Raw genomic sequence first — 10,980 nt, forward strand, 5'->3', positions numbered from 1 at the left:
GTTATTTTTTCTGTTTCACATTCAAAGGATAATTTAACATTCTGAAAACTGTTCTTTGGCAGAATCACAATTGTATAAAGTCTTGGAATATAAACTTTTATAAAGTAGCTGGTGGCATGGGCATGGGTCAGTTTGAAATACCATCACCTTGGGAAACTGTGCCTGTTCTTTTGTTTGTGTGCTGGATTAAAGTGACTGTCTGACTTGGACCTGGTGAGAATTCTGCATGACTTTTGTAATATTATAGAATATTTTAGAGATTATTCACCTGGGAAATTGATCAGAGAATTATCTATTTAGGTCCATGTGAGTTGTATTCCACATCATAATCATCTGCAACCTACATGAGACCAGAAACCCAGATTGTTGTAGGAAAGACAAGCCATTTCTTCCTCTTCAGGAATTTTCTAAATCTGTTTTTATGATACAGGACCATTTTGCAATATGTTTGTTATAGCTTTTTATTAATCTTGTCTTTAACGTTGGCACTATTAAAAAAAAATAAATTTAAATGGAAGTCTCTATCCCTAGGAGGCCAGACATTTACTGTAGATACAGACAAAATCAGGAACTTCTACAATACCTCTTCAAAACATTCTCTTCTCTGTTAACTGCCTCACTGCTATGGACTAATACAGCAATAGATGTTAAATGAAACATTTCTAATGATGCAACATGTATTAAAACACATCATCTCCATCCCATTGTGATTTTAGTTGCATTGCAGAAAAAATTAATGCAGTGGTGGCACAGGCACCAGAAAGGTATTAGGAAGCAGAGTTCTGCTAGCTTTTTTAGGTACTTGTGATTGCCACCTGAACCCCCTTGCAGCTGGAATAAACAATAAATGTCCAAAAAGAACATGAGAATCAGTAAGGCTTCAATGTTTACTTATAAACACAATTCCTGAAAACACATCAACCTCTGGAAATACTGGTCTGTCTACTGATTCTGTGTACTTTTTAATTATTTTTACCTTTTATTTTCATTCTCTCTGAAGTGTTTGTAGGGGAGGAAACATTCATTACCAGTGGTATTTCCTCCATTAGAAATAGAATTATGTCTGTTTAGGCAAATCCCTTTCCTTCCTATTTCACTTCACAGCTGTTTACTGTTCAGGGCTTATTGCATTTTGGCTGCTGCAGCACATCTCCCCCAGTACAGGAAGCTATGAAGTAATTCCTTTTGTCATTTTGGGCAGTATGTGCAAAGGATCGTATGTTTGGTGTGTTTTTTGTTTTTTTTTTTTAATTGCAGAAGTAATGCAAGACTGCAAACTTTTCATTCCAACTTGCTCAATTTTTGGCATTGTTCATGTCTGGCCCATTTACAAAAATAATCACACCCTTCAGAACCACATTTCAATCCTTCCTCCCTGGCATATGGGACTTGAAGTCAATATTTTCTGCTGTGACTTTAGGAAAACAAGTAAAGTTTCTTCATATCGTTGCCCTTAACACGTCCCTGGTACTTCAGGTGTGCTGCGTTTCCTTCAGAGGGACAGCGGGTGACCGAGTGGCTTTGCAGCGACATCTCCTGGCCTGATTCCCCTGAACAGTGTCAGAGATTCCTCTCCCAGGGGGGAGAAGTTCTCATGTGGATTGAGTCGAATATTTCACACAGAGAGGAGGTAGGATGCCATTAGAAAACCAAGTCATTACCTCTGTTTAATCAGATAAGTGACATTGTCAACATGATTGTCAATTGTACAAAAGATAAGTTAGAAATTGTTTTCATATGCTAAAAAGAATATAGATATTTGCCATTTCTCCAAAGGCTGCAAAGTCTGGACAGCATGGTAAGATGGACATCTAATGTTGCTGTTGCAAACATCACACATGATCTAGTGCACAAATATAACAAAGACATAAAACAATTTCTCTCTGGCTAAAGTAAAAAAAATAGAATATGGAAATAATTCCCCTCCTTGTGTTTAGCCACTCACCATCTAAACAGCTTCATACCTCTTGGAGTTTCAGTACTTGAGGCCTCACAAACTAAACTAAGGGGAGAGAATCTAAAGTAGCAACATACAGCAGGTCCACAATCTACCAACCCTCAATTTCAGAACGAGATTTTGTCAAAGATATTTGTGTGTCCTCTGGAGTAAAGAAGAGTTCTTGAGGGAAGAGAGTGGAAGTGTACCAACTTCCAAAGTCTGCATGGAAAACCAGTGTAGGACCAAACCCCTAAAAAGGGAGCAAGGATAGGTCACAACAGGAATCACAATAAATGCTGAGGATTTGTCCTTAGCTAAAAGCTCTATTTCATGTCCTTCTTTGCTGTGAGATAATGACTCATCAGTAGCAGAGGTGAGAGGAAACCATATTCTTCCAGAGAACAGGGAGCTCTCAGGCTAAACTGATGGCCTCTCTCAGAGTGAAGAACACTGAAGGTGCTGCTGAGGGAAGGGCTTTCCATGCTCACCCAGGTGAGCTGATGGGAAGGGTGCTCTGGCAGAGGCTGGCAGGAGCCAGGTGGCTTTGAGCAGTGTCACTGTCCCTTGACTGGCCTTGGTGGCTGAGGCTGGTGACTCACCTCAGCTTGCAGTCACGAAAAGCAAAGTCCAGCCTTGGTGATAAGAGTGCTTTGGAATAATTAAAATTGCTGTCACACATGGTATTTTCATGTTCAATCTGTGTGTCTTTATAAGCTGTATACCCTTGCCAGGCACTTCAAAAGGCTTAGCTCTGGAGCAGCAATGGATTAACTCAAACTGCTGAGTCTGGGGTATATTTGTCTATATTCTGTAGGCAGTTCCATACTGTCCCAATGAATTCCATATGAATGTTCTGTATAAATTTTGTTCAACAGAAGCAGAAGTCAGATATGTTTGGAAGCTGTGACCTTTCTCAGCAGTTTCTCAGCTGCCCACTGGAACACATTGTACAACATACAGTGCACTCTGAGTCTCTGACATCTTTCAGTGATAACCCTGGACTTCAATGAAAAATTCAATTTACCTGTTAACTCTATTGGTATTCTTTTCAATGAATTGCACTTGAAAGTAATTGCACTAACCTATAGCTGCACTTCTGAATGCCTTTCAGATACAGCACTTGTAGGCTGCATTGGCAACTTATTTCCTTCAGCCCCAGCCTTACAGAGGTTTCAGGCTGTAGCTTCTTCTTAAACACTTTGTAACTAGAGGTTCCTGGATTATTAAAAACATGTTATGTCCTGGATTTAGCTCAACTTTTCTGGAAAGCAATCATCTGGAATTCAGCCTGGGATCCAGCTGTGTCACATGGATTTTCCCTGCTTTCTGAAACCATCTGTTCCACTGCTTGGGAGGTTTCTGGGTCCTGGGAGCAGGGACTGTCCAGGGTGTCACCGCTGCTGTTGCAGTGCAGAGGGGAGGCCATGTCAGAAGGCTGCTCTGAGGGTTTCCCTGCAGCAGGAGGCAGGGGCACGGACAGAGGGACATTCATCATGTAGAACACATTGCCCAGACGTCGGGACACCTTTAAAGACAAAGGCACGATTGCAGCAATTACTTCTTGCTGTTAAAGCCATTAAACATCAGGCCTGACTCTGGTGCAGCAGCACCAGGGACATCCCAGGCATGCCAAAGGGTTAGCAAATTCTTGTGAAAAAAATCTTTTCCATTTTCACTCTCTTATATTTTTCTAGGCCCAGGTTGTGGAAGGAGCTTGTCAATACCCAGCTTAGGGCTGTTGGGCCTGCCAGCAGGATCCTCCTGCTCCCAGGGTGCTGCAGCACCCAGGGGCAGAGGGGAGGCAAACTGCCAGCCAGGAGTGGGGCAAGTGGTTGGAATGAGGGAAGAGTAAGAGAGTACAAGGGGTTAAGAAAAAGAAAAAGAACGAGCAACAATAGAAACACAGAGAGAGTTTATATTAGTGGATGAAATTAAGGGCAGAAAACTGCAAACAGCAAGGGAGAGTCTGTTACTGAAAAATGTCATATTCCTTACTGTCTCTCTGTGTGCCATGGTAACATGCAGGGAAGCAAAAGAAAACTTTGCTGGAGTGATTTATTTTCTCCCAATATTGTGGCATTTACCAGTGAAAAAAAAGTGCTTTAGTTTGCAAAAATTCCCTCCTGCCATCTTCTGGCACTTCCATGCCTCTGTGACTCACCATCTTGGCATACATTTAATGATCGTACCTGAGAGCGGATTTTTAATGCTGGTCCGAGTTTTAATCCCATTGTATCCAGGAGATGTTCCTCTGTTAGCAGTGGAAGGGTTTCTCCATCAATAGCATGGTCTTTAAATATCTGATGAAATGATAAAACACATCATAGTGTGCTAAAATTGACTTTGGTTGTTATTTTTCATACTTAACCCTGAGGTATAAACAATAAAAAGAAGAAATAATAATTTTATTGCTTTATCTTTGTATTTATCTTCTAATGCACAAAGAAAACTATACTCGTAACTTTAGGGACAATCAACTACCCTCCTACATTTACATTTCCTTGCTGACATTTAAATCTAGATGGCCCTAAAGACCTGAAAATGTGGTGAATGTTTATAATCACCTGGGCATAATCTGAGCAGCCTGGGAGGCTGACAATGAAGTTGTGCACATCATCAACTGTCCACTTGCGAATGTCTTCGACAGAAGAAATGTCTTCTCCATTCAGGATCAGGCCATGGGCTCCTTTTTAGGAGGAAACACAGAAGTAATCTTGGAAAAATTTTGCTGGCAAATGAGGAGGAAATTATTGTTGTCATGATAATTTTTACACCTTTTCAGAACCTAATGTATTAACAGCAGGGTGTTGCCACTTGCAGATACAGGAGTCCTAGACACAAAATCACCAGGTAATGAGAAGAATCTGGTTCTGAAGGGGCTTTTTATGTGTCTTCTTTTGTTTACTGCTGGCACTGTACCTACCAGTCACTACACATACAAACCATGCTGCAGGACTTCCTCTAATGGGTGCATTATTCAGTGCTTTTTCTTCTTTGGACTTTACTGTTACTATAATTTGACTAATATTTCAGTAGAACAGATCCAAGTCTTTGCTAGTCTGTGGTGCCTACTGTGAGTTAGGACATAGAGAATAGTTGTGGGCTGAAAAGACAGGCTAGCTCACAACTTCATTCAGCAATTTTGTTTTTTTAAATTGAAATTCCTTTTTAAGACATGAACTGAATACAGATATTACTGTTTGCAGCATTAGAATTCTACTTTTAGTTGCAATGACTCTACCAAAAATTCACTTAAAACAGAGGGAAGAATTGAGAGACCAAATCAATAAAACCAGATTATATCAATATATGACTCTAATTTGGAGAACTGACAAACCTGAAGGTAGCAATGGGTTGTTGGGCAGTGGAAATCCATATGGTAATGCTGAGAATGGGATTGCAGAAGGGTACAGGTACTTGTCATCAAAAGCAGCACAGGAGCTGTTGGCTTCCTTCTCGTTTGTGTTGCTGCAGCTGGTGCTTTCAGTAGGAATGTCATGAGTAGCACAGTTTTTTCTCAAGCCTTGTTCAAACTCTTTGCAGTTCTTGGCAACTACTGCTGGCTCAGTCTGGTTTTTGCTCTGCTCGTGTTTGTTTGGTGTCTCCACCTCTACTTCCTTCTTGTCCTCTTTCTCCTCATCCACTGCAGCTGAGGCAGAGTCGGTGGATTTGTCGTCTGCCTGGTTCTTTGTGCCGTTGGCGCTGCCCTCGGCAGTTTTGTGATTTCCAGCTCTCCTCCCTGGGCGGCGCCCCCTCTCCCTTTGCAGGGTGGTGACCGGCGGGTAGGGGCTGCCTGCCATCAGCATGCTGTTGCCATGGATCTCGTCCAGGGTGGTCCTGTGGACGTACAGGTCGTTGGCAAGGTGCCCTTCAGGGAGCCTGTGCCTGCCACGGAAAGCAATGGGACTCGCTGGCATCCCGTGGTAAAGGAAAGGGGCTTCCAGGCCCAGGAGTCCTTTCCGATGGGCTTTCTCCATTTCCTTTTGCTGAAAAATAGCACTCATCTCCATTTCCATTCTAAGAGACACACAGAGCATGAGCAGTTAGGGCAGCTCGGTTCCTTCATCACCTTATTTTATTTCAGCAGCAGAATAAAACTCAGATAAATGAATGGGCAAGAGTACTGCTTGTTCTGTCTCTCCTCTATATTGCTGTGTGTGAGAGGGTGCAAACTGCAGATGGAATGGCAAACCTGGCTGTATTTAATGTGCTGTCAGATACAGATAGTAAGCTAAAAGAAAGGGAAAACACATCTTCCATGTCATGGCTCTGGAAAACACTTCAGACAAAAAAGTGTTATTTACATATTGGCAATCCAGACATGAGGACTATATTCACATTTGGAAAATAGTCTCCAGAGTCTAGGGGTTGAAAACTAAAGAAAATAATTGATTTATATTATCAGAAATTTGTACCAAAAACTGCAGAATCCCAGTGATATTGTAAATTATAAAGAACAAGAATGACATTATCTATGGAACCTATGCATCTATTCAGAGTAAGCTAATGCTAAGTCTCTTGAGTAGCCCTCCACAGTGCCTGGCACCTGAGCATGGTGCCTGAGAGTGTGAAAGGGTGAGATCCTGGTGGGAAGTGTTCAACTGATCTCCTTCCTTCTGGATGAATGCTCCAGAGTCTGTGCCAGCTTCCTGCTCCTGTCATAGTGGATGGGAGGGCTTGCCAGTGGGATACAAAGAATACAAGTATTTGTATTGTATTTGTAATACTAGTATTTGTCTCTGCTGTAGCAACCTTTGCTGGCATCACCTTTCTCTGGAGCCAGGCCAGTGATCAAACAGAAAGGTAAAGCTCCTAGAGGAGCTTTGAGGAGCTTTCAGTGGGATTTTTGCATCTTTGGAAAAGAGCCTGTGAAGTAAAGCACTTTAAAGTGCATTAAGATAGCTTTCTTAACACTGCAATGAGTATAACAGGTCACAGAGAGCCTGATCTTCAGGAGAGTGTAAATTTGTCAGGAAAACAATTTGGGCAAAAGCTATCTATACAGATTTTTGGTATGAGGAGGAATTATTTGATCACATCATTCAGGGCTTTTTCTCTGTCTTCTTTTAATCTTTGAAACAACCTCCAACTCATTGACTTTCTGCTTTCAGAGATACAGAGGAAGTGTTTTGTCTATGTACCGTGTCCTTGTACGTTTTGCCGATTGTCATTACTCCCACCCAGCTTTTGAGGTGACAATAAACAGCAGAAAGCATTACATTCCTGCCTCCTCCTCCAGCTGAGATAGTGTGTTCCTGTCAGGACCAGCAAAAAGAGCTTTGGGATGAGGCAGAGTCCCTTGGAGAACAAGAATTTGAACCCAGGTGCTCAGCAACACAGCTGCACCAAGTGCAGGAGATTGTCAGCATGGGGTTTCTGGAAGAGCTGAAAGGAGCAAGTGCAGCCCTAAAGGGGACCTGTGGTTCAGAGAGCTGTGTGAACACAGTGGAAATTGTCAAAGTGGCAGAAAGCTGGGGTAAAAAGTTTTTAAGTTGTAGGTGAGCTGTTTCATGTTGGAGTTTTGCTGTTTAGTGGGCTGAGGGAAGAGCTTGAACAGGTAGGACCAGCTCTGATGTGGCTGTGGGTGTATGACATGGCCATGTTTGCTGCTTGTTGTTTCATTTGTTTTTCTCAGGGTTTTTGCCAAGTGGCAAGAGCTATGGGAAATGCATTGCTGATGCAAATCTTGTGCTTGGAGGAGTTCAGTAATCAAGCTTTGCTGACTAAAGAGCTCAAAACACTTCCATCATAATTTTTTTTCAGATGAATGTACAGAACTTGGCTGTTCTTTGCTCTTACTCTCACTGTGTGAGGGACACTTCCACTGAGTAGTGTAGCTCAGTGCAGGAGTGGCTGAGGTTAGAGCTCCTCTGTGGAAATGGTGAGGCCATGAGGAAGGGCACTGCTGGTCTTTTAACCAGCTACAGACTACACTGAAACTGGTACAAATAACTGGACTTTCTACAGTCACTCTGCTATTCCAACTCTTTGGTCAAACTAGGAAAGCTGCCCACCCTGCTTGGGTGGAGACACAGCTGCTTGTCCCAAGGGCCCAGCTACAGGCCTGAAGTGTTGTGTGTGATATCACACAGCTGCAAAGTTTGAATTTGTTTCTGAACTTTTGTAACTTCAGGATGTTTGGATCTGCACTTCAAGGGCTGTGGCTGTGGCTTGTTCTTTTCCTTAACCAAGCCGAGGGGTTTGTTTATTTTTGTTACATCATTTTAAGAATAAAAGCAAAATAAGGTGAGCAGAAAGTAGTAGCTTCAGGCCTTAATTGATAAGGGCCCTCTGCTTCTTTGGGCGACTTGAAAAACAATCTCAATCACTTTGCTGCTTTCATCCTGGCATGCACCTCAGAGCAAAGCTTGCTATTGATTACCTGGCAATATTTTGCTTTTGAACCAGTTCTTGTCTTCTGGCCACAGCTTCCATGGATTCTGGCTGCAGAAAGCTGTATCCTTAGAAGGAAGTGGAATAAAAAAATCTTTAAAATTCATTGGTTTCCTCATGCAAATGCACAACCCCTAAAGCAGTGCAGAGACACTTTTAAAAACTTTGTAAATCTTCAACTGTGGGCTTCACCAGGAAATTGATAGGATTTCAAATTAAATCCTATTTGTTGTCATTGTTTTGGTGGCAATATGTAGAAAGAACATGAAGTCCATCATCAGGTGTTTTAAGCATCAGATCTGTAGTTAGGAATACCTGCCATTAACCACAAAGGGTGGTTTTATTTGGTGCCATATGCCTTTGAAGTACATATAACTGCCCAGAAAATAATAGCCCTCTGTTGAGCAAAGCAAACCTGCTCCTTCAAGACTGCTTTGCCTGGAGGCTGTGTAATTTTAAATTACATTTCCTCTTGAGATCCATGTTAAGGCAGGGAAAGAAGCTGAAATCAGAAATTTTTCTTGGTGTATTGATGTGACATTGAAAATACATTCACTCATCTCAAAGAAAAACTCTTGAGCTCATTATGTATAAAGTAAAATGTAAATTTTTGTGCAGCATGACATAAATGCCATTGTTGTGATGTCCAGCCTTCCCCTTGGAGTTGTGCCCTCTAATTTTGAGCCTTTATTTGAAAGGACTTGTATTTGCCCTACATGAATTAAGTGGCATGTGGTATTATCATTAGAGAATATGATCAGTATAAAGCAGCCAATACTCATATAGGAGCAAGAGTAAACTGTAGTGTAAAAGTGTTGATGAGGAGCTATTTTTTTTAGCTATAGCCTTTTGTTTGGGTGTTAAAGTGCTTAGAAAATACAAAAATAAAAGGAGGGAACAAAAACATGCAAAAGACTGAGAACTGTATTTAACAAAGGATAAAATGGACATGCTTAGACCTAAACTGGCACAGGCTGCCTCCTTTTAGTGAGACTTCTAAATAAAATAAACTGTTATTGACTCTACCAATAAACCTATGGAAAACTAGCAGGTACAGCTGGCTTTCTGATCCACATGGTCCCACTTTTCAGGATGCAGAGGGTGCTTTGTTACCTGGGCCTGGGTAGACACGGTTGGACAGCAGGTTTGGCATGTTGGGGTGCTGTGGGACTGTGGGTCCCAGGTGGGATGCTATGTGGATTTGTCTGGGGTCAGCTGAGGCCATCATTTCAGTTGAAGGTAGCAGATCTCTGAGAGGAAGAAAACCCATTCAGATATGCAGAGGATATCGTTTAGTTAAGAATAACCAAAGGTCCTTACAACCTCGGGGACAGCACACACAGTGATTAACTGCAGTGCTGGAACAGAAACCGGTGCCCGGTACCTGTCCACCAGTCGCGGCTCAAACTGGGCGGGGATCGCCTGCATCCTCTGCTGGCCCGGCCCCATCAGCTGCGGGTTTACTGCCATCAGCTGGTTCCTCATCAGCATCTCCTGCCGCTGCCGCAGTTCTGCAAAGCACACACGGTTCTGCTCTCAGAGGGGTAGGTTAGGAAGTGATTCTGGCTGCGGTATAACCTTACCAGAAAAAAAAAGGTTTTGTTTTGTTTCCTCTAGTGCAATTCACACCTTTTTTAATAGCAGCAACAGAAAACATGTTTTCACTGGCACCTGAACGACTTTGTTTAAATAATGTAGATTTATTCAATCAAACTGCAGTAAAAATAAATAGGATGTGCTCAGTCAAGTGTATCAAAGGACAAATTACAATGAATAATAATTTACATAATACTGTGAAACAGAAGATAGCCATGGATGTTCAGTTCTCTGCTTGAGAGGGTTTTAATTTCCAATATGGGTTCATTTTGAGAAAAATCATACTAGGTGGAACCTGCATTGTCATGAGAAAGCAGCTCTGGAAAAAAAAGCCCAATGGTGAACCAGAACATCATAATGTCCAGCTGTGGGTTTTGTTCTGAGTTCTTGTGTGCCATTTACTTGTCTTCCAGATGCTCAACATCTCTTAATCAAATACTGAATTCCAAGAGCCCTCTGTGTTAATTTTAATTACCTTAACCAAATACTTCTGCAGTTACTCCTAAGATAAATTTGAAATAACCTTTTAAAGACATCAAATGCGCTGCTGGCTGTTTCTTGTAGGTGGTAGATGCCAGCAATGCTGTAGCCACAGTCAGTGGGGTTCCTTGCTGCTCACCTCCTGCTGCCATGCCGCCTGCCAGCCGGTACAGGTGCTTTTCCTCCAGGGATCCCTGTTCCCCCAGCATGGACATCTTCCTCATGTGCTCCCGGGGAGTCATGCTGCAGGGAGACAGCAACAACTCTGCTGCTGGAAAGAACCAAAGCAGCAGCACCAAAGACAGGAATAAGACATTCAACAATGAGAAGCAGAGAAGGTTATGCAGGTTGTTTCCCAGCTGAGCAGGTCACAGCTGGATCCTTCCACGCCCGTGGGTTGTTTTCCATGTAGAAATTTCCAGTTTTCAGGACAAGGCAAATATTGCCCTTGCTTACACTGACTTGTTGGATCCTACAATGCAAGGAAAATCAGGATGCTGGAAAATCACACCTGCTCAAAAGGAGGTAATTAAGCCCAAGCCTTTTCCTTTAGCCCCTGGTGTGTCTGAGAG

The 10,980-nt window shown here is 42.3% G+C and overlaps 1 protein-coding gene across 1 annotated transcript; it reads right to left on the reverse strand.

Annotated features, from left to right (window-relative positions):
* Positions 1 to 592: 592 nt before the first annotated feature.
* Positions 593 to 10,650, reverse strand: SAMD7 (sterile alpha motif domain containing 7). Its single transcript, XM_054639719.2, has 8 exons — positions 10,548 to 10,650; positions 9,717 to 9,843; positions 9,446 to 9,582; positions 8,322 to 8,400; positions 5,277 to 5,956; positions 4,504 to 4,625; positions 4,129 to 4,239; positions 593 to 3,464 (listed from the first exon to the last, which is right to left on the reverse strand). Exons 1-8 carry the CDS (start codon positions 10,648 to 10,650, stop codon positions 3,192 to 3,194), a joined length of 1,632 nt encoding a protein of 543 aa, XP_054495694.2. The 3' UTR covers positions 593 to 3,191.
* Between the last annotated feature and the right edge of the window lie 330 nt (positions 10,651 to 10,980).

Source organism: Agelaius phoeniceus, chromosome 10 (genome assembly GCF_051311805.1).
Source record: "Agelaius phoeniceus isolate bAgePho1 chromosome 10, bAgePho1.hap1, whole genome shotgun sequence".
NCBI lineage: Eukaryota > Metazoa > Chordata > Aves > Passeriformes > Icteridae > Agelaius > Agelaius phoeniceus.